At 37.1% G+C, this 24,276-nt stretch overlaps 1 protein-coding gene across 2 annotated transcripts in view; it reads left to right on the top strand.

The window, feature by feature from the left end:
- The window catches only part of SUCLG2 (succinate-CoA ligase GDP-forming subunit beta), a 255,795-nt gene that overhangs the window by 151,600 nt on the left and 79,919 nt on the right, over positions 1-24,276 (top strand). For both annotated transcript variants that reach the window (XM_060110702.1, XM_060110701.1), the window contains exons 8-9: positions 1,046-1,207; positions 3,755-3,897. In XM_060110702.1, coding sequence (XP_059966685.1) covers positions 1,046-1,207; positions 3,755-3,897 — 305 coding nt within the window. The remainder of the gene's footprint in view (positions 1-1,045; positions 1,208-3,754; positions 3,898-24,276) is intronic.

Genomic DNA, 24,276 nt, shown 5'->3' with positions numbered 1-24,276 from the left:
CGATATCCCAAGCAGGATGAAGGAAGGTTATGATGGAATGTCATCATAGATAATTACTTTCTACTCTAAGGGATGTAATAAAAGAGATCAGATCCAAGACACCAAACACACCACCCGTCCCCACTGCAGTCGCTACCTGATTGTACATGTGGAAGATCTGCAAATCAAGGAAAATTCTGTGGTCCCTCCCTGTCGCTGAGTGAGTTTCACAGTGTCCAGGGCTCCTAGCCAGTAAAAAGAGTTAGAGATTTCTGCCAGCACCAGTGCGTGGAGACAGTGGTGCTAATTAATGCCTGGCAGCATTCCATTGTAACTGACTAGTCTTGGTCTCTTAATGTTTTGTATCTTGAATCACAAGAGTTATAAGATGGTCCTGCTTACATCAAGATGATGGTCTAGTTTTAGCAGACCCCAGAGTAAGTGTATCAGCAGTCTAGGGATTGTTGTTTCCATTTTTCAAATAAGAAAACTGAGGTCCAGATTTTTATCAAAGTTACAGATTTAGTTAAGGATCAAATAATTTAAAAAATCTATTGATTCTGGCCTGGTGTTCTTTCCACTATATCTTCTAGACATATTAGTAAGGATACTGATTAAATAAAAACTTCACTTTGCAACATCAAAAGAAGGACACAGGGGGACAGCGTTAAGCGTTATTGTCTAGTATCTCCTTGCATTGAAGTGAAAGGTTAAATACTAAAAATAAGAACTGTAATAAAAATTGCAAATCAAATCTGTATGTAGCTATGCCAGTCTGTAGCTTTTAATGAGTAATGGTAACTTACATTGTTATTTTATAGAAACCAACATATAAATCATTATGCTTTTTTTTAGGATGTAAGTCCCTTGAAAGCAGGGACCATGTCATATTTGTCTTTGTAGCCTTAAAGTTTAAAGGTCGAGAAAGCCATAACAGCTTCTCCTGCCTGAAGCATGAGAAAAAATGACAATTTTTGACTTTCTTTCACCTGCACTTGTCAGCCTGAAGAACTTAATTTTTAGATCCTTAGGAGATATTTAGGTATCTTTCTTTTTTCTTTATTAGTTGTCTGTTTTGATGCCAAGATAAACTTTGATGACAATGCAGAATTCCGACAAAAGGACATATTTGCTATGGACGACAAATCAGAGAATGAACCCATTGAAAATGAAGCTGCCAAATATGATCTAAAGTACATAGGACTGGACGGGAACATTGCCTGCTTTGGTAAGAAAGCAGTTATATCAAAAGAATGATTTGTGGATTTTTGCAGAATTTAGGGCCCCTTGGTTTCTGAAATGTTATTTCCCAAAAGCAGGTAAACATGAGATTTTTGTAGCCAAAAACTCTTAAGAAACAACCCAAAATTTCTTCCCAAAGTTCATTTTGGCTGGTGGTCACCAGTTTAAAGCAGGGTTTCTCACTTCTGGCACTATGAACATTTTGGGTTGGATAATTCTTGACTGTGGGGCGCTTTCCTGTGCTGCATTGTCACCAGTTGTGACAACCAGAAATGTCTCCAGACATTACCTTTTGGTAAGCACAATCACCCCAGTTGAGGACCACAACATTAAAGTATTTCAGTTAAACTTTGATTAGTAAAGGTCAGAACTTCTGCTACTCTAGTCAGTGTTAATACGCTAGGAATTATTGTGAAATTTGGGTTTAAGATAAATTGCTTTCTTAGAGGAAGTAGAAGAGAATGAATACTTTAATCATTATACTAAAGTTTCAGGTGCTGTGAAAACCAAATGATAAAATGCTTACTCCATTATGTCAGTTTATTAATAAGACAGTTGATTTTATCATAGTAATCTAAATTTGTAAAATTGGCTTATTAGCAGAGATAAAGATGGGTCTATAGAGGCAATACAATTTCTGCATTGTCCATAGTATATGGTACTGAGATTTATACACTTCTCCTTTTCTGGTGGAAGCAATTCATTGCACTTGAAACCGAGGTCTTAATCTCAATGGAATTAAAATAAAAAAGATTTGTAGCTCATTAAACCAGCAGTATCATTATATTTAGAACTGAACAGACCTCATCCAGTAGTTTGCTGTTCAATACAATAGAAAATGACACCCAATTACAAGTGATACCAAAGGCTCTTGCTTTGTTTTGGAGCAGAAACTCTAATGTACCAGATCACTCACATCATTCTGATCTTGATAAGTTAATATGCTCTCAATATTTGTAGGCATTTAGAAAGGGGAAAGATATAATTGTGTGTTTAGAGCAAATTAAATACATATTCTTTGTAGCCTCTATAGGAGTGTGCATGATTTGGCCAAGGTAGCAGTCTCATAAGCTACAATTAACACATTTCACATTGTTTTAAGATCATATATAAATGATTTTTATTTTAGTTGTCCCAGACTTAATTAAATTAGCCACAGTTTATAGGCTTACCTGAGGAATTCAGAGGTCAGAAAAAGTGAAAGGTACTTTACCTGGAGAGTTTCTGCTGTGTTCAGCACTTTTTTTGGCACTTTCTAAGTTAAGGAAAGCAATTTCCTATAATTAAACTTAAGAAGCAAAGGAAGTGCAGTTGATCAGTAAAACTTCGCTCTGGAAAATAAGAATTTTTATGTTAAAACTCTTTCTTTGGTTTCTTAAAAAAAGCTACTAGGATGTTGGCAACATTTTGGTTCTAGTTTTAATGATCAGGTTGCTAGTGAACATTTCTTGTATTAATTTGAAACAGGAACAGGGGTTAGGAATATTGTTTTGATACTGTAATTTGTTCATTTGCTTTCTAAGTTTCTCAGAGAACGCTTAAACATGCATGGTTGCGCTAAGTGTAAAAAAGTGTGGAGTCCTATTGAAGTTGGGATCCCTGTGGTTCAACCCCAGAGGGATGCCACATTTAAAGGAGCATATTCTCAACAAGCAAAAAATTGAAAGAATCACATTCTTTACTCAAATCTCTTAAAGAATATTAAAAAGAATGTAATTCATAAGCTCTAGCAGCTTTTCACATCCTTTTTCCTCTCTTTCCCAGTTCTCTTAAACTCCGTACTTTTTTATTTTTTATTTATTTTTTTATTTTATTTATTTATTTATTTTTCTTTTTTTGCGGTATGCGGGCCTCTCACTGTTGTGGCCTCTCCCGTTGCGGAGCACAGGCTCCGGATGCGCAGGCCCAGCGGCCATGGCTCACGGGCCCAGCCGCTCCGCGGCATATTAAACTCCGTACTTTTAAAATCTGTACTTTCCAGAACCTAAAACTCCTTCCTCTACTTATAGTCCAAATTTATTACTTACTTAAGCTCTTCCCTTCTTTGTGTTTCCCAGATTGATTTAACTTCTCAATAAATCCTTCTTCCCATTCCCAGGTCTTTTTTGTTTATTCTTTGTATGCACATTTCCTGATTCTTCTTTTATTTTTTTTTTTTTCGCGGTATGTGGGCCTTTCACTGTTGCGGCCTCTCCCGTTGCAGAGCACAGGCTCCAGACGCACAGGTTCAGCGGCCATGGCTCATGGGCCCAGCCGCTCCACGGCATGTGGGATCTTCCCGGACCGGGGCACGAACCCGTGTCACCTGCATCGGCAGGCGGACTCTTAACCACTGCGCCACCAGGGAAGCCCGACAGTCCTGATTATTCTTAAAGTCTATGAATTTATCTGGTTGAATAGAATTCCAAGCAGGGTGGAAATTGGCCTAGTAAAGTCAGGGTTCTCTTTTAGCAATATGGGGGAGGGACAAAATTTATGCACCCTTTCATGTTGTTAAATTTATCCTGTCTTGTGTGCCATTTGCATTTCACAGTGAATGGTGCTGGACTCGCCATGGCTACCTGTGACATCATTTTCCTGAATGGTGGGAAGCCAGCCAACTTCTTGGATCTTGGTGGTGGTGTAAAGGAATCTCAAGTATATCAAGCATTCAAATTACTCACAGCTGATCCTAAGGTAACTTCTCTCTTTGTAGGGGAGATTGCATGGTGTAATGATTTCTCACCTTCAAGATCTACCTTGTTCCTGCTGCTATGGGTTAATAAGCCAACCCATGTACTTTGCAGCCCCAGGTGCAAATCCTGCCTTATATCCCATTGGAACGCATAATGGTTTAAATCATCTGGGTGAAAAGCTTATAAGTGCCCCTAGGATTTTATTTCAGGGTATGTGATACAAAGTTCTGGGAGGTAGAAGGAAATTTTTTTAAAAAGTGTTGTGTAAATAATGAAACACTGGTTGGCATGAAATATTTTTTGGGTCCTTCACACTGAAGCGATTAGTTCTACGCTTATGTGACTTAGAGAGGACTGAGTCTCAGATTCCTTTCATAAAGATGCTGAAGATATTATAAGATTAAGACAGAAGAAAGTTACAGGCTTATAATAACATATATTACTGGAAAATAATGACCCCACCTCCTTCTATATGCTTTTCAATTTTCATCTCTGACAATTACAGATGTTACAGTTCGTAAGATATGCTCTAAGTAGCATATAATGTTGTTTCATGGGCATCTTCTTAACTAGAATGTAGCTATCATACTCATGCTAGGTGCATAGAAGGTATTCAGTAAATATTTAATCAGTTTAAATACCAGTATGGTTTGTTTCCATTGTAGGTATTCAGTTGTCTATGATAACATGATTTAGGTGGATATTATTATATTGAAAAGACTAATATTTTTTGAATATCTGATATATGTCATTTAATTCTCTTCACAATTCTTTGGGGTAATGTATATAGCACAACCATATGATTGTAAACTTTATTTGAGAATCATTATCTTAATATTGTTAATATGTGACACATTCTCTTGGTTCCTGACATATCTGAAGACATGGGAAATCTGAACCATTACTAAGAAAATCATGAATGAAAACAATATCAGATTCTTTTTAAAGAAATGTTGTCTGAACTTAATATGGAAGCTTCCCACTCATAAATAGACTGGCATTTTGGGTCTCATGTGCATGCAGTTTTGTCTTAGGTTAGTAGTATGCTTGTCTGTTTTCATTATGACTTAGTTGGTAACCATATGTTTTTGTTGTCTTTTCCTTCTGATTCACATACACACACATAAAATTGTTAAACATTATTAGCAACCTATCTTCATTGCTCCAGGGTTGTTCAGGAATAGCAAAGTCACTGAAGTCCAAAGTCACCCAGCCGTGAAGTGTCTACAGTTGACTTTTCTGTTTACAGAAGCACCTCATTTTCATTGGTTAAGTAGGAATATTATCAGAGGCTCTGTAATCATTTATTAATTCATTTATCCCTCCTTCCTACTCCTTTCTAAGGGAAGAATAATTTTTATCCCAGAGATTTTCAAACCAATTGAAATCTGTAAATACCATGGACATAATACACAGCTCTTTAAACTGCTTGAACTACAAAGTACCCAGAGGACAGGGAACTGTAATGAAATACTGTACATTTAGTGAAACTCAGTGCTGAGAATTAAAGAGAACCATCAAAGGATTAAATCTAACAGGACAATCATTGCATTTTCTTTGGAATATCTTTTCTTAGGGGCTGATCCTGAATTTTAATTTCATAAAAGTACAGGAAGGGAATGAAAAATCACTTGGAGAGCTTTTTTTGTTTTTGTTTTTGAAAAAAAAATCTCTTCAAAAACGTTGACTTTACCCTATAGAATATTTTCAAATGCTTAGAGTATTTAAACTTTTTTGAGATTTGACTGTCATCTTGTATAGATAAAGGTATGTGGGAGTTATTTTATTTTTCTCATGCTATATCAGGAAAATGCATGCTTGGCTCATCTCACAGTACATTTTCCAAATCTTGAAATTTCAAAGCCCGTTAAAAAGCATAGAAATGTAATGGGTATTTTCAGTCCTGGCACTGTGTCACAGATTTGAGAGAACAGAGGCTAAAAAATAGTATAGATGAATTGATTTCATCTTGCAAGGAAACTGGTTATACTTCTGGTAGTAATTATTTCAAGTAGAACCCCATCCATTTGCCCAGAAGTAGAGATTCCCCAGTGCCCAAAGCTGATTATTTCAAAGGTATTGATTTTCTTGTTAGATATAAGGATTAGTCAGTTGAATACACTGAAACTCAAAATTACAAAAGGCCTGTTGTTGTTAAACTTAAATCAACTGATACTAACAACTACTTGTTTGTTATATGTACAAGCTAATTCTATCGATCAAGTAATAGGCATCAGCATTCAAGAAAAATATTATGGATTGGCATATGTTTCCACTCCTAATGTCAGCCATGGAGCTGAGACTTGTGTTTCTTTCACTTGACTATTAGCCCAAATGCTGATTTTCATTGGGACCTAACACACATACCTTTATAACTGATCTGTTCCTTATTTGTAATATATATGAAGTGAAATTCCTTTGCCAAACTGTCTAAAACAAGAGTGTTTACTAGATAGCTTTCTAAACTGGATTCCCATGAAGTGTATCTTTAAATATTTTATAATTCTCTTATTTGCCAGCTGGGCTTGAGATGAGAGAAAGGTTTGTTTCATTTCTCAGATTCACTCATATTTATGTAGCAGTGGTCCACATCATTATTGCTGTATAGTATTCTATTGTATGACTCTGCAAGAACAGAGTTTGTTCTGCTGCTGGTAGAATAGATATGATCTCACCCTCATCATTTTAACTTCCAGGATTCTAAACATTAGTGTTCCTAAGATCACAGGGAGTAAAATTGATATAAAATAAAAAGTAGGAGAAGGATTTTGTGGTAATCTATAAAGAATTTGAACACATTTAAAGGAGAAACACTATCAAGAACGTTAGCCTTACGTTTTTGTTTTCCTGATTGGTGCTTTGGCTTTTGTTTCTAATTTTAAGTTTAGAATTCCAAAGGTGTAGAAAATGAGTGCAACAACATCTGGAGTATGTAAAACATCTTGCATAAATGAATTAAAGAAAAAGATGGTTGATATGAATCTCAACAGTAACCTCGACTGTATTGTCCAAAGTTAAGCAAATTTGTCGCCCTCTGGAGGCCTGATTTTGAAAAGCAGTAGCATATGATTGGCATTAGTGAAGTCACTTCACTTGATTTGACTGTGCTTCTTGGTTTAGATCCAACTTAGAGTCAAATTTTCAAAGCCCTTTAAATGTCTAGCAAGAAATGTGCTGTATAAGCACCAAATACTCGTTTAAGAAGGAAGGGATTCTTGGTGGGGCTCTGGTGCCACGCAGCCTGAGTTGCAGTCCTGTCTCTAACATGTATTGGCTGTGGGACCTTGGGCATGTCATTTAACTTTTTTGTGTCTTGGTTTCCTCTTTTATAAAATGGAGATAATAACAGTACTTATTACCTCAGAGTGTTACTTTATTGCATGAATTGAGATACACACATTTCCAATTTAAAGGGGCAATAATTTCACATGACAGTACCATCTAAAAATTTAATAAACTTTTATTAAAAGTATAACTTACATGGAGGACACTATACAAATCTTAAGTATATAGTTCGATGAATTATGACAAAGTGAACATACCCGTGGAACCTCTGACCACATCAAGAAATAGGACCTGGCCAGCATCATGGCCTGAATGTTTGTATTTTCTCATAATTTATATGTTGAAATCCTACCCCACAATGTGATGGTATGAGGAGGTAGAGCCTTTGGGAGGGAATTAGATCATGAGGGTAGAGCCCTCATGAATGGGATTAGTGCCCTTATAAAAGAGACCCCAGAGAGCTCTCCCACCTCTTCCACTGTGTGAGGACATAGCTGGAAGTTGGCCACCTGTATACCAGTAAGTGGCCACTGAATCTGCTGGTGCCTTGATCTTGGACTTGCCAGCCTCCAGAATTGTGAGAAATAAATGTTTGTTGTTTAAACCACTCAGTCTATGGTAGTTTGTTATAGCAGCCTGAATGGACTAAGACAGTCACCATCCCAATAGCCCCTTAAGCCTCCCCACTATCCTCCCCCTACCCTTCTTTCTTCCCAAAGGTAACAGTCTCCTAACTTCTAATATCAAAGATTTGTTTTGCCTGGTTTTGAGCATAATACAAATGGAATCATACATTGTATACACTTTTGTATTTGCCATTCTTCACTTGACTTTTATTTCTCAGATTCACTCATATTTTATGTAGCAGTGGTCCACTTATCATTATTGCTGTATAGTATTCTATTGTATGACTCTGCAAGAACTTTTCTGTCATCTTCTATTGATAGACATTTGTGTGATTCTTATGTTTGACTATTATGAATAATGTTGCTGTGAACATTCTCATACATGTCGTTTGGAGCATATTTTTGATACTTGGAACTAAAATTTCTGGGTAATAGGGCATGCATATACTCAGCTTAAATCGGTACTGCCAAACAGTTCTCTAGATGTGGCAATTTACATTCTCATAGGCGTGTGTGGGAAGTCCAATTTCTCCACACCCTCATCAACATTTTAGTCATTCTGGTAGGTGTGAGGTAGTATCTTATTGTGGTTTAATGCCTTTCCCTCATGTATTTATTAGCTACTTGAATATACTCTTTCAACTTCTGTCACCTCATGTATAAAGTAGACCTGAAAATAATACCCCAAAGCATTGTATTATTATCACCTAAGATATATGTGGAAGTACTTGGCAAACCTTTCTAAACCATGATGAAAACTTTAGTTTGTGTTGTTTTTTTTTTTTTTTGAGTGTTCATTTTGATTATCATTTTAAAGGCTTAGATTTAGAATTACTGAAACAGTTGGGGAATAAATGGTCATCTACAGAAATGGGAGCTGTCTGAAACAGTTCATTGTCACCAGTGTTACTGCCTGGGTTATTTTGAAATTGATGAAATGTGTAAGCAATTCAGTAGCTTGCAGTGATTCTCCCTTCAGACAACCAAGAAAACACAGTTTAATAAAGGGAGGATTAAATTCATGTTTGGGAGAACCACAAAATATAATTTGGTATAATTTTGAGGAGAGGCCAGCTGTTTTAGCTCTGTGGTAAGTGCTTGAAAAGTCTTTAGAATTTGAGGCCAGGGACATAAAACTGCACGCTGTATTTTTGGTAAAGGGTTTATGCAAAGGCCTTAAGTTGTAATAAATGTTTTAGAATTAATACATACTAAATGCCTCATGTATTGTTGATTATCTATATTTAAAAACAATAGTATCCTCTTTTTCTCTTATATACATGCTTATATCAGAGGCATGAAGAAAAACTTGTTTTATTACATGCCACATGTATTTGCTGAAATGCCTTATCTGCAAGGGTATATTTATTTTGGGGGTTAATAGAACTCTTTAGGGATTCATTTTCAAATATAATGTCCAGTATATTTTAAATATGAGCGATATTTTTGAGATGATTATCCTGCATCTCCATTCTTACAGGCCAGTTTGAAAACAAATTTTACTTTCATATAGAGTCGAAAAGCAGCCATTCTTTATGGTGATCATCAACCTGATAGCCTACTCTGAAAAGAATAAAAATGTTTTTGTACTTCTCGATTTGTAACCTGTCATTTGGTTTCCCCTTCCCCTTAGGATAGCCTCTCATTTAGGGTAACCACTGTGCATACACTGGAGAGTGGAAAACCATCCTCCCTGGGCTCATTTCTTTTCACAGTGGTTTTCCTACTGTCATGAATTCATAAATGCTGATTTTGCATTTCTTTTCCTGATGTCCATTTATCCCAAATTTCCAAGACTGTCAGGCTCTCTATGCCCAACTTACTTGCCAATACTGTAAGAGCCAGGCCCTGGCTCTTACAGTATTGGCTCTTCCGTATCTCACACATGATCAGTATGTCTGATAGCTACCGCATTTTCAAAGCATCTCTAATGGAACACTCTAAATCTCTTTTCATGCTCCTTGCTGACATAGTCTCAGAAATAAATAAAAAATAATAGTTGTATGCTTTGCTCTGCTTCTCAAAATTCAGATTTTAATACGCCTTACTTTGTTTTGTGGTAAGTGATTTAAAGAATTTAACAGACTTTGGGATATTTTAGCAAATTTTATGATTAGTCCCAGCATGCTCAGTAATTCATTATGAATCTTGTATGGAGAGGCCTTTGTAGATTGTTAAAGAGAAATGGACCACTAATCAAATTATAATATCATATAGGTTGGAAATAATATATACTTATTACAAGAGTTAGGATTTTTTTTCTTCTTAATGTTATTGCATTGAGAAAACAAGTAGTTGAACTCAGCAATTAGAAAATAGTGTATTTCCTAACAAGTTGATCAAATAATGACCAAGATTAATGTCAAGCATCTCTGAATCTTAAGAATCATCTTATCATGGTAGAGTGATCAAGGCAGTTTTACTATTATTATTTTTGAGGTATTGTTTTAGAATCCAAATTGGCTGGTAGAGGAATCACTGGATGTGGAGAGTGAACTTAGTAAAATTATTCTGGAGAACAAGGTTAAAAACCTTTGAACTGTGAAGACCTCTGATTCTTCTGCTCTGCAGAGGTGAACTGTAGTCTGGTGGGATGAGCACCAGTGGGTTCAGGAGATTGAAGACACTGAATCCTCTTTCTTCTTCCCTCCATGCTGCCCCCACCCACTGTCAGAGAATTAGGAGTGAGTGTCTCATTCCTAAATGAGCAACATGTCCATATGGGCTTGCTGAAGAAATTGGCTTGACTCACAGTGGCTTTCTACATAGTGTTCTGTCTTTGTTTTAGGGTATTTTATTAAGCAGCATCCCTTTTCCCCTAATTATTAAATTAGGGAAATGTAAAACAGAAAAGTACAAAAATACATTAAATTACATGTACATAGACTTTTTAATGAATAATATAGTATAGCATTTTTGACAAAACTAGTATCAATATAACTGACACTATTATATAGTATGCTTTTTTCACTTTGTATGTACCTTTTGCCTGTCTTTTTGCAGTACTCTACAACATCCTCAGTGGCTAAATAGTATTCACTTTTATAGATATATGTTTACTTAACCAGTCCTCTGTTATTTGGTATTCAGGGTGTTTCTGACTAAAAATAATGCTCCTGTGGACCTCCTTGTTTTCATAACTTTACAAACAGGTCAGATTATTTACATAAGATGAACGTTGAGAAGCATGAGTGTAAAAATGTATGCAGAGGTTAAGTTTTTTACACTTACTGCCAAATTATTTCAATACTAGTTGAAGGAACATAGAGGGTTTTCATCAAATAAGTTTTCCTACATCCTGACCATCATTACTGTGACTCTTTACTATCATGAGAGGTAACATTGTAAATTATTTTTCTTTTATTGAGCATTTTTGATTACTTCTGTTATGACCTGCCTATTAATATCTTTTGCCCAATTTTCCATTTTTATGTCACTATTTTTCACAGAGATTTAAAATACAGGTGTGTGTGTGTGTGTGTGTGTGTGTGTTTTGGAAATCAAGGGAATGGGCTCTTTTATATATGTTGTCACTCTTTTTTTTCCATCCTGTCTCTTGTCTTTGAATTGGTCTATATAAAATTTTATTATGCCATTATATCTATGTCCACCTGAAATACTGTTATGTAAAGTGAGACCACTTAATGCATGTTATTGTTTTTTGCTATTATTTACTTAGTTTCTCATAAAACTTTTAGTAAGACTTTTAAAATTTGTTGCTTCATGAATCACCATTTAAGGTACAGTTTCAAGTGGAAACATCGTACTCCCCACCCCTCCAAATGTGACTTAAAGCAAGATGGATGTTGTGATTAAAATGGCATGGTTCTTTAGTTATTAATAAGATTCTTAGTTATTTGCAAGGTATTGAAGGAATTTTTTTCAAAGTATTGAAGGAATTTCATTGTAACCTAATATGCATTTTTTCAACCAGGCTTCTTAGTACAGTTGATTCCCACTATTTGCAGGTTTGATATTTACAAATTTGCCTATGCTCTAAAATTTATTTGTGACCCCAAAATCAATACTTACAGTGCTTTCACGGTCATTTGCAAAAGTACACACAGTGTTGAAAAATTTTACTTATCGGACATGCTGTTCTCAGTGAATGTCAATCAAGGCAAGATTCTCCTTTCATGTTTCAGCTCTCTTACAGTAAACAAGTTTCATTTTCACGATCTATTCGGTGCCCCATTTTTCATGTTTTTATCCTTTTTGGTGTGTTATTTTGCTGTTTAAAATGGACCCACGTGTAGTGCTAAAGTACTGTCTAGTGTGATGTGCCTTACAGAGAAAATACATGTTAGATAAGCTTTCTTGAGGCATGATTTACAATGCTATTGGTCACAATTTCAATGTTAATGAATCCACAGTGTATATTAAATAAGATACACTGAAACAGAAACAAACACACAGAAAACAAGGTTATGTACTGATAGGTTGACAAAAATGTTGTGGTGACCAAGGGCTCTCAGGAACCTAACCCTGTATTTCCCTTAGGGGCGATGGATCAGTATTCACTAATTCAATGTTCATTGCAACTTTATAGACCATAACTGCTCTGAATAATGAGAATTGCCTTTATAAGGTTTTGGATAATTATGGACAGCTCTTCAGAATCATATGCTAGAGACTCCATTTTATCTTTTTTAAGAAAGGACATTCCAGAACCCCTAATGTAAAGTTAAAAAAAAAAAAACTTTTCTTCTCATAATTTGCATTTATATGTTTCCTAAAGGGAAGTCTTTTGATTATGAAGTCTTTGAAATGGGTCACTAATGGCTTTTGAGACATAGTAGCTTTATACCTATGGATTAAGTGAATTAGCCTTGAGAACATTTTAATTTAGTTTTCACTTTTCAGTTAAGAATGATTTCCTTACCTAGTTAGGTCCCTTCGCTTTATGCAAAAGAAAGTTTTCTTTACATTTAAAAAATTGATCATTTTTCACTTTTATAAATTTACCTTTCCTACTTAGAAGTATAAGATTAAAAATATTACCCCAACTTTATTCCCATCACACAACTGCTGTTACAGTTTGTTAAATTTCCTTCCAGCATTATCTATGCGTATCTTCTTTATAAGGTTATAATTAGGATGTTCTTCCTTTTGATGGCCTTTTTTTATTAGTCCAGTATTACATGATAATCACCTTCTCATGTTGTTAGCTGGTCTCCCTGACTGTGAATTTTACTAGCAATATTAGTAATTGGCAGTGTTTTAAAGGCTTCTTGTTATTTAGAAGATAATTTAAAGAAGCCTAGTATTTAAAATCTTTTTCAAGAAGTATGTGAACTTTGTAAATCAGGTTTGCTAAAACAGGGTACAATATAGTTAACAAATGGAACAGTAACAATCATGAAAAGCTTTGTGGTACACAACAGACTTTTATACAACAAAAAAAGAAAATCAATGTAATCCAACATCTACATCCATTGGAGCTGCCCTCCTTTCCTTTGTCCTTTACTCACTACTGCTTTGCCAAAGTGTTCTAAGCAACGTTGCTTGCTTTATTATGGACCTAAAAAAAGGTTTTTTCATTTGAATAGTTTACGCTGCAACTTTAATAATTTGGATGGCAACTCTCTTGCAATTAGAGATCCTTTGTGAACATGGATAGATATTTTATCTACATATCCAGGACCCTCTCCTGGGATGCTCATTTACCACCTTTGAGGCCTTATGAAACAGAGCATTTCGAACACACATATTAGTTAGCATTCCCAATGGGCAGCTGGCAGAAATCCTAGTTAATTATTTTTCTTCTAGTTGATCTGTGAGTTCTTTCATTAGCCGTTATCTGTAAACATTCTGGACACATCCCTTTTTCTCAATTAGAACTCCAGTAGAATATTTTTGAACAAACATTTAGGTGTCTGCTCAGAGGCCTTAGGATCATAAACAGTGAACAGAAAATCCATTTGGAGCTTTAACCCATAACCTTCTAGATTTTACTTGTTCTTTAATCCCAAGCAGTACATTTCTCTGAGAAGGAGACATAAGCGACTTAGAATCTTCACTGTGTCAATATGATCCAAGAATATTGGCATTTGGCTAGCAGGCAGGCAGGGAAATATCCAGTTCATACTGTATTTAGATGACTTCTGATATTTTTCTGTGTTTTATAATCTGTGATCGGTCGTTGTACTTTATAAACTTTATAAATGGAGCTTCTTCATGAAGCTGAACTTCCAAATAGCTAATCCAAATGCCGACAGTGTTAAGCAAATTCCAAAGAAGAGGTGTTTGATATTCAAATGAGAAGAGAGAAAGAAGCAAAAGTAAAAAATACAAAAGCTAGGAAACATGAAAAGATGTGTTACTGAAAGAATAAATTCTATCATTCCATCTTTATCTCCAAGTACAATCTTAAAACACTGCCTATTGAAAGGTGCATCAATTTATCAAACAATGCAAGATATCTTAGGTAAGATAAGAGGACAGAAATTAGAGCCCCACCATCACCCTAGCTTCCTCTTCCTAGTGGACACAGCTTGGTATTCCCCATCCAGTGAGGAGTCAACAGATACTTCTTGATGACCTACTGTGTGTCAAGTTCAGGGCTGACTGAGAGAATGGGAATCCATCCAGTATTTGATGTCATTGGTTCCAGTGAGGCTGTTCTTATCAATCCCTTCTGATTGTAATCATCTCTGTAAAGCAGAGGAAGACATGTGCCTGACTGACAGATGTAGTCTTTTCTAAGGTCAATAAGGACCCAGTATAAAGCATCTAGTATACTTGAGGTCACATCTCAGCCTCTGAGTTCACAGAGAAGAGCCTGTGGACCTCACTACTCAAAATGTGGACCATGGACAGTCAGTGTTGACATCAACGTGAAGGCTGTTAGAAATGCAGAATCTCAGCCTTACCGCGTACCCATCAAGTCAGAATTTGTGTTTTCACAACAGATGGTTCCTATGTACATTAGACTTTGAGGAGCACTGGTCGAGAGCAGGGGCAGGCAAACTGTAATTCATGGCCAAATCCTGCTACACGCCTGTTTTTGTAAATAAAGTTTTACTGAAACAGAACTTTGCTCATTCATTTTCTTAACAAGTAATTGTGACAGAGAACTCCTGGCCCCCCACAGTCTAGAGTAGTAAATGTGGCATTGGACCAGTGCCAGTTTGTGCAGACGTGCCAGTCTGTGAGCTGTTTGTTTTAGGTTTGTGATAAGTACAAAAACAGAATAGGCATTGAGAAACTTGGATTGCAAATTGCCACTGCCATGACACGCAAGTGGAAGATCAGTTTGCTAGCAATTCGTAATATTTGTTTTACAAAAATAATCAGTCCGTGACAGGGAATAAAAAAAAACTAATCCTTCACCATGGATTATGTGAGAAGCACTACTCTGTGAGTAAAGATAGATAATATGTGCATAAAACCAGTATCTTAAGTGAATTTGTTCGTACCTGGTACATCTTGATGCCAAAGTGAACTTTACTGTAGGCTGTTAGAATCATATTGTCGTATTATTCTTTGCTCATCCTGTTTTCTCATGATTCTTTCTCTTGTTTAAGGATTCTTCTCCCGATCCCTGTGATCCTGGTAATGCCATCAAATTCAGTGCCTCCTCTAAGGCTCTGTGTCCCTGCTTGGATCCTCTCTTCTTCCCTCCTGCCCATGGGGTATCCTTATACTCCAGGTAGGCCAGTTGCAGGCTGCTTTCAGGAGTGATCTCCTAGCACAGGCCCTTCAGTCCCATCAGCTTTCCTCCTGAAGCTCGTGGAAAAGGCCACCTGTCTCTGGTATCATGAATTAAAACAATGTGGCCCAGGAGGCTCTATTCCTTCCCACCTGGTGAAAGCCTGAGTAAGATGCAGGAGCGAACCTGCACGATGGAGACTCTCTCAGTCATGGCGCTTCATTCCTATATAGCCAGTTGTCTGTAACTCAGTGGTTCTTAAAGTGGTTGACCCAGCAGGAGTGGTGTTACCTGGAACCTTTTTAGAAATGCAAATTCTTGGCCCCTTCAAAGCTATTGTATCAAAAACTCTGAGGTGGGGCCCAGCCCTGTGTTTTAACAAGTCTTTCTGGTGATTCTCACGGTTGCCTAAATTTGAGAATGACCATTGTGGATCTGCAGCTTCTCTTTACTTCTGTGAGCTGCTCCACATCTTCTCCAGCTATGAGCCAAATCGTTCTTTCTTTTTCCCCTTTGAATTAGATTTCATTGTCTGTCACTGACAACCCAGCCAGTCTGCTTAATATACCAGACCTTTAAAATTCTCACCAAACTGATTGTTTGCCCCACCATTCTCTTGAGCTGTGTAGTGGCCCTTGGGCCTGCCTCTGTTAACAATTCTTTTTAGTTCTTTCCCCATACACACTATACCCCCATGTATTTTAAGATTTTTTAATTCTCTTTTTATGTCAAAATCTTTCCGTGAAACTCAGAGGGACCTTATCCCTCCTAAAGTGACTTTTCTATCCAAATGAGAATTAAAGATAGTCTCCTAGTTAATAGGTAAAATTCATCAACTGGGATCATAAATGCATTTCTTTGAAGATCAGCTCCTCGCGGAGAACTTTTATTTCTCTTCTCTCTAAAAGTAGAATACAGCAACAAGTTGTGTAATTTTTCAAGTGACTTTCTATAAACTTGATGAAATTACCTCATCTTGAGCTCAGTCATTGAAGTAAATCTAGTTATTTTTGTCCCGATTAAGTTACCATCAGCTGCTTCTTTTCACAGGAGATTTCCTTCCTATTATTGTTCTCTGTGCATTTAATCTCTCTTGTTACTTTTCTTCTCCTCTCTTGATTTGTAAGTGTTTTGCTGTGATTCAGTCTCCTGTCTATTCTTGTTACAAAATACAACCTTCATTTTTTATCTGGGTTCCTAGTGCTATCTGGGGAAAAGGGAAGTGGTCAGATCTTTCAGTATTTGACAAATGCTGTGATAATAGAATGTTTCAAGGTGGAGACGTTGAATCAAGTTTTATGTTTGGTCAAGAAAATTGATTCACGATGATATGTGACACAAGGACAGTCTTTACTGAACTTCCTTCTGGTGAACATGGGAAATGAAAAAATCACTTTTTAAACAAATACAATTTAATGTTTCTTTATCTTGATGGCTCTTTGTGCAAATTCCTTTTACAGAAACTCTGGTCAGAGAATCAGCATATAACTTTCCCTCACCATTAGACAAATCATCTGTATGTCAACCACCATTGGGGAATTGAGATTTGCCTGCTTTTCTTTTAATTCGTATGTTCAATATCAAGGTGAGACCTTGTTGCTATCTCTTCCAACTCTGAGGTTGTTACCATGTTATTGAGTGTTCATGGGTCCCTTAGAGAGTGGACCAGACAAGAAACAGGGCATGAGCTAGTTTTCATTCCTCTTTTGGTTCCTGTACGTCTGTCTCTAGTTCACTGAAGCCGCTCTGCAGTGGAGACACAGTCCACGTGAAGGTGAGGCTCTAAAAACAGTTCATAAAGCAAAAAATATAATCAAAATTGGTTTGAAAGTCCTTTAAGTTACCCATGCATCTTAATATCTTTAACCATTAGAGTCCCAGTAGTGTGGAGACCCAAGCCATTGAGCATTTGGGAGTGAGCAGTGAGATCTCACTCTCTCCCATTTCCCTCAGGGACTCACATCCTTTGAATGAAATGGCAATGGGGTCACCCACTAGATTTTACTCATTAATTTCTACTCTTTCTCACTTACTTATTCCATCCCCATGCCTGTATAGATGGATTCATATAAATTAAATGTGTTTTTGATGTGACTCTGTTGTATGAGATGAGACTAAATAACATGCTAGGGAATGTATGAAGAGAGCAGTGAAAACCAGGGACCAAGAAGTTGTTTCAAGGTATTCTTGTCATGCATGTTAGATAGTTTAAAAAAGTATATAACTCTCCAACTATAGGGGTCATTATGTGGTCATTAAGAGCTTATACTTCATTGGCAGAAATAGCTCAGTTGAGATCCAGCTCTGCCAGTTCCTATCTGTGTGACCTTGTGCATGTTGATTCACCTTTCTGTGCCTGACATTTAATCTGTAAAGTGGAGTTAACAACTTGTGGTACTAGATGAAATAACACATGAAGTGCTTTGAGCACAGTGCCTGGAACGTTAGGCAGTCATTTCATGAAAGCAGTGCCAGTGGTGGGTATCTTCAGGGCGTGGTTGCTGTGGTGTTGGTCATGTATATAATAGGGGCAGTTGGCCAGCCTCTGCCACTGGCCAGGCATGGTATAATCTAGTTGATAAGAAGAGGCACTCTAGAGCCAGGCTGCCTCGGTTTTAATCCTGGCTCTCTCACCAAGGTTTGGTCCTGAGCAACTTAATCTGTCTGTGCCTCAGTTCCCTCATCTGTATAATGGATATGACTTTGTACCTGTCTTAGGTTTGTGGTGATAAATGAGTTAACATTTGTAAAGCCCTTCAACCAGTTTCTGGCACATAGTTAATGCCTATACAGTTCTCTCTTGCTGTCTGTAGGAGATTGGTTCTGGGAGTTCCCACAGATACCAAAATCCACGGATGCCCAAGTCTCTCATGTAAAATTGCCGAGTACAATGAATACAGTTGGGTTTTGCGTCCATGGGTTTCACACCCACAGATTCAACTAACCCTGGATCTAAATTTCTGTTTGGAGGACCAGGCTATATAATTGTTAGCTGCTGTTATTAATATTTATTTTATTCTTTCAGTTTGGTACAGTTAATTTTTCTTATTCAACCAAATAATTATTCATAGTACACCATATTTGTGCCATTCTGTGAGGAGTGGGGATGTTCATCCTACGTGCATGGAGCTTACAGTATTGTGGGCCAAACAGACTTCCACAAAGTGTCTCACCAGTTTTCTAATTACAGACTATGATTACAAGGAATCCTGGGAAGAGGCACTGGAAAGGACACAGTGAATAAAGAGGTGAATAAGATCTAGAACTTTCTTTCAGAAAAAAAGAAAAAACACAAACCTAAAATGGCCAAAGAGAGTTTAAAAGAACCTGGATTCTCATACTCGGCTGCACATTAGAAACCACTGGGGAGCTGTTAACACTACACACACCCAGACCATTCATTCTCTAGATGAATTCCATCAGAATCACTTGGAATGGAGAGGGACTGAGGCTTCAGGAATTTTTAAGTTTTCCTGGTGAGTCCACGGTGCAGCCAGTTTGAGAAAGAATGTTGCAGAAGGCACTACTCTGGGAATGTGAGCCAACTAGTAGATGCAAGGAGGTTTACGTGCATCTGCAGATTCAGGAATCACGCAGGAACGTTACAAGGAGTTATTCTGGTTTTAGAGACCTGTTCGAGTTAATACCAAGAAAATGCTCTTGGCTTTGCCATAAGACCAGAATTCAGAGCTAGAACCAACTAGAGCAAACCAACTAGGTTTTGCTGAGCTTGGAATTATTTTTATCCCTCTGATAAAAATATCCATGAGTTTCAATTTTCTCTCTTTTTGCCTCTATTGCTAAGGTTTCCACAAATCCTGGCTCATACCATCTGAAGTCATCAGGCTTGATGGATAGTCTAGCTTGATGGCTGCATTGCTTAGGAGAATGTTATGAGGCAAACCTGGTCCCTATCTTACATGAATGTGGACCTGACTCTTGATCTCTCAGAATCAACATATAAAACATTAAGGGTTAAAATTGGATTTATAAATTATGTATAAGTACACATAAATTGAATCCCATTGAAGTCAAGTAGATGGGCAAAATGAGCTTTGCATTGAGAGAAAGAGAGGGAGAAAATATATTTTCAAGTTCTGTAGTTCCAAGGGGGATTTTCTATGCCATAATCAGTGAAGTTATCCTTCCAGACAGTATTTCAGGTTCATAACTATGTGTACTTTCAAAAGAAAAAAAAGTCAATTATGAAGGAGGCAGTGCATGTGCACAGTATATCACGGTTGGTGATGGACCTGGAATGTTTCATACTCAGCAAATCATTTAATGTAAGGTTTTTGAACTACAGGCCTGTCTTTTCATGGCAAACTTATAGTAGGACAAATTACAGTGAGCTGGCATGTTCCAGGACCTCCTCAGAATTGTTGGTTCCCGCTGCTCTCTGCTGGCCATCTTCTTGAAGTCTTCTTTTGGGGAGGTGGGGTAGGGAAGTGCTTTCTGAATTGTGGCGGATTCACCTTTAATCAGAACTTCCAAGCCCAAAGCTTCTGCCACATGGAGGAGAAACTCGAAGGAAGTTTCTTGCCATTGTTAAAATGATGAGAAATAACTCAGTTTTGGTACATATGAAAGAACATTTTCGTTGGAAAATAACTCTTAATGTCTTAACTTAGCGAGTGTTTATATCATTTTTATTCTTTCTCTTTGGCTAATATGAAGTAGACTTAACTAAATTCTCATACTCTGTCCGGGGTTGGTTGCTAGCCCGTGACTTCAGAGCTCAGGGTAATATTCTTGATGACATTTTGTCCATTATGCATGCCATTTACTTACATGGCACTAATGCAAGTGGCATGAGTGTTAGGACTTCAGTACTTGTGTTTTTATTCACTACTTGGTGGCACACTTTCTCCTATTCCTGCTCTCATCTTTTCAGACCAGGAAAGGAGATGGCATTTGGCACTGGACATGCTTGCCTTGTTATTGTCATGGGTGAGCAATTCTAAGAACAGGGAAGGCGGAGGCTCATTATGTGTGGGTTGTAAGGACCACTGAGTCAGTAGCTCAAAACAGATGAAGTTCCAATCCACATGCCCCTGTCTCTTACTCTTCTTAGGCCTGGGATAGGGCTTTCCTGAGAGAGAAATCTCTGGAATAGAAAAGGACCAGATACAAGCCTGTGAGTATTGCGAATGACTTGGATGCTTGTATGGGGGCATCAAAACAAAAACAAACACACAGTAAAGATAAATTAAAGGACACCTAGATTAAGCCAGTAAAGCATATGTTTAAATTTGATTTTAAGAGAAGCTTCTTAAAAAACCTATTTAAAAACTTTATGTGCAACGGTATTTTAGAATTGGGTGAGACCTTCTAAATGTGAAAGAAAGCAATATCATAAGGCGAGTTAAATTTGAGCAAATATAGGAAGGTTTGGCATGTTTTTCTGAAAGGGGGCCAAACCCATTATAGTCACCCAGCAAATCAGGTCTTGTCTCATCTTTGTCAGCTACTTGGTGTATCCGTGGAAATCCATAGAATGAGACCAGCAAGAACATAGCAGATAAGCTGCCTTTGAGGCATTATTTTGAGGCATTTTGACACTGCAACATTCTTCTCTTCAATGTATAGAAAATATAAATTCTAGAAAATGTTATTATGTCAGCACTTTCCAAATCTCTCATAATTTCTATGGGCCGTGTGGTCTTAAAACGTAATGACCACAAGAAGATGCCCATGCCTTTCTGCCATTTCTACGCCAGCAGTAGCCCCTTTAGAGAAGAGCATTGCAGGCCTGAGAGGTCAAGAGGCAATAATAGTCAGTATGAACTCTTGTTCCATTTACTTAAAGCGAATGGTTTTAATTAAACACCACTCACAACTTTATTGCTGTGCTTAGCAAGCCTTGAGGCAGTCCAGACTGGTCTTGCTCATACTCAGAAATTATCTGTAGAAAACAGCCTGATGTCTTTCTGAAACAAAATCTTTCTAAAATAAAGTTGGGTCAAAACTCAAATAAAACTCACCCCAAAACAAAATGCCAATGTCTGTTCTTGTACACTTTGCACTTTGTAGTTAAGATTCTTTTTTTTTTTTTTTTTTTTTTCCGGTACGCGGGCCTCTCACCGTTGTGGCCTCTCCCGTTGCGGAGCACAGGCTCCGGACACGCAAGCTCAGCGGCCATGGCTCATGGGCCTAGCCGCTCCACGGCATGTGGGATCCTCCCGGACCGGGGCACGAACCCGTGTCCCCTGCATCAGCAGGCAGACTCTCAACCACTGCGCCAGCAGGGAAGCCCTGGCAGGCAGACTTTTAACCACTGCACCATGAAGGAAGTCCCTAGAAGGCTTTTTTAAAAAAAATAATGTCTAAAACACATCTTTTAACAGTCATTCTTTTTGGAGTTATAAATTAATTTCCACATCACTAGTTCTTAAAAAAAAAAAGCTTGATAATTAAGTGTCTGAGAGATTTATTTCATTTCCTAAATAATTGTTCTGTAATTTAATCAATGGTCGGTATGGAGTATTTAGAATACAGAAAAGCACACAGAAAAAAATAAAATCACTCATAATTCCTTAGCTAAGAGATAACTATTATTTAAATTTGGCCCGTCTGCTTCCAGTGTTTTCTTTTTCTTTCTGTATAAATACACATATATTTTAAATTATATTGGGATCATACTGTTTTTTCCACTTAACAGTATACTGAGATCATTTTACCACATCATTAAATTTTTTTCTGCAACAAGAATTTTAGCACTCATGTTATGTTCCATTATGTTAATACACCCTTATATTTTTAGCCTTTTTCCTGTTGTTAAGACATTTTGCTGGATTCCTGTTTTTTGCTGCCACCATAATGTGATCATCTTTTATATTTTTGTGGTATTAGTTTATGCATGGAATTGGAATTATAGTGTCTTTTTCCCCCTTTGGGGACACGGGACTATATTAAATGTTTCTTTTTTTAATTCTACACCTAAATATGAAATAATTTTATTTTTTGTTTTCCCTCCTTAATGTGGTACTCTGGCAACAAGTTAGTTAATTGAGCTTGGTTGGCTTTCGCTGTTCCTTGAACAAAGTGTTTTACTAAATGATACCAAATGTTAAATAAAAACCAATTAACAAATAGATGCTTAGATATTAACAGATGTCTTCAGGAGGTCTGAATGTAATTAGAGGAAATAAATCTTACTCTGATAGTGACAGTTGGGTAAAAACAAATTATAATCATCAAGGGCATTTCATTGTAAGACAACCCAATAAACAGAATCTGTGATAAAATGTAAAAGTCACATAAAAATCTAGTATATCTTGTAATAAATATGTGGTTATCAGATTTTGGATCTGATAATAAATATATGATACTTTGTGGTTACTACAGATTTGCCTCCAGTAAGAAACGAAACATCCTTTAAAAAAAATTCTTTTCTTAATCCATAATAGTAGAATATGAACATGTGAGTTTTGTAGATTTTATCTTTTCCATATATTGAAGAGATGAATATTACTGTGTTAAAATTGCATCAAATTAGAGTCCAATAAACAGCTTATTTGCTATGTTCTTATTGGACTCATTTGATGGATTTTCATGGATGGACAAAGTAGGTAATTGAAATGAAACTAGGCTTGATTTTTTTTCAGTGATACTATTAATTTATAATGTAACATTGAATTATTTTTACTTGTTTTATATATTTTAAACCAAGACCCTCAGGCATTCTAAATACATGGAAGATTTTTTGTGTTTTTTTTTTTTATTGGTAGCATTTTGATGATTTTGCAAGTATCCACGTGTGTGTCTGTGTGTCTACTATTTTTTTCCATCACATTATGGCCTCTGGGGGAACAGGTTTCTTGCATGTACTTACTTTTTCTTCCTTAATGCTATAAGGAGGAAGAAAGCCATGGATCTGATTTGTTTCATTAAAGTACCTTTTGTTGGTCAGTGTCTTGGTGGATGTAATCACAGTATGCAGTTAAAAGATCCAGAGCTTCAGGCTTATTGTGGTCACTTTCAGAGGTCCTGCCTGAGAATAGCACAGGCCAAGGTTCTCCCTCAAAGCTGGCTAAATCAGTTTTCTTTCTTCTTCTCTTCATTAGCATCATTTCTCCCCAACCCCCTTCTTTTGTATCCAGCCCCAGAGAAGGCAGGACCAATATAGATCAGACCAGGTGTAGCCATTTACATAGTAAATACCATATGTTCTCTATCTTTCTGTCTACCTTTCCTGTAACTGTAGAAGAGTGAAGTTTCTGGTTTCAGTGGAGTGGGAAGTGCCTTCTCTAATAGACATGGCAGAAGTGACACAGTACCAGTCCTGCCCTGGCAGCTTCCATTTCCTGCCTCTCAGAAGCCAGTCACTACACATGATCATGCTGAGACCACCATAAAAGGCCAAACCACATGGAGAGATGAGATGGGATGTGGAGAAAAAGAAAAGAGAGAGGACAAGGAGCAGTGGGGTGCCAGACATGTGAGGAAGCTATCTAGGACATCCAGAGCAGCTGAACCTTCGGATGGCTCCAGCCTCAGCCACCAATGTGTGCAGCTTCATGACATATTCCAAGCAAGACTGCCCAGCTGAGCTCAGTGACCCCACAGAACCAGGAGAAATAAGAATAAACTGCTGTTTAAAGCCACTACACTGTTCAGATTCAAGCAGGGTGGAGAAACGCACCCCATTTCTTAATGTGGGAGTAGTAGAATCACATTGCATATGGTGGGAGATACTGCTTCACCGTCTTTGGAAACTGTCCAACCTCTACTGCTCAACTGTCGTTCATGAAGTCATGGTCCATGTCTTACACTATATTGGCACATAGTAGGTGCTGAGAACATACTTTTTTTTTTT

This window comes from Mesoplodon densirostris, chromosome 10 (genome assembly GCF_025265405.1).
Source record: "Mesoplodon densirostris isolate mMesDen1 chromosome 10, mMesDen1 primary haplotype, whole genome shotgun sequence".
In the NCBI taxonomy this organism is placed as follows: domain Eukaryota; kingdom Metazoa; phylum Chordata; class Mammalia; order Artiodactyla; family Ziphiidae; genus Mesoplodon; species Mesoplodon densirostris.
The sequence above is the reverse complement of the archived record's forward strand: the minus strand, read 5'-3'. Positions and strand labels throughout refer to the sequence as shown.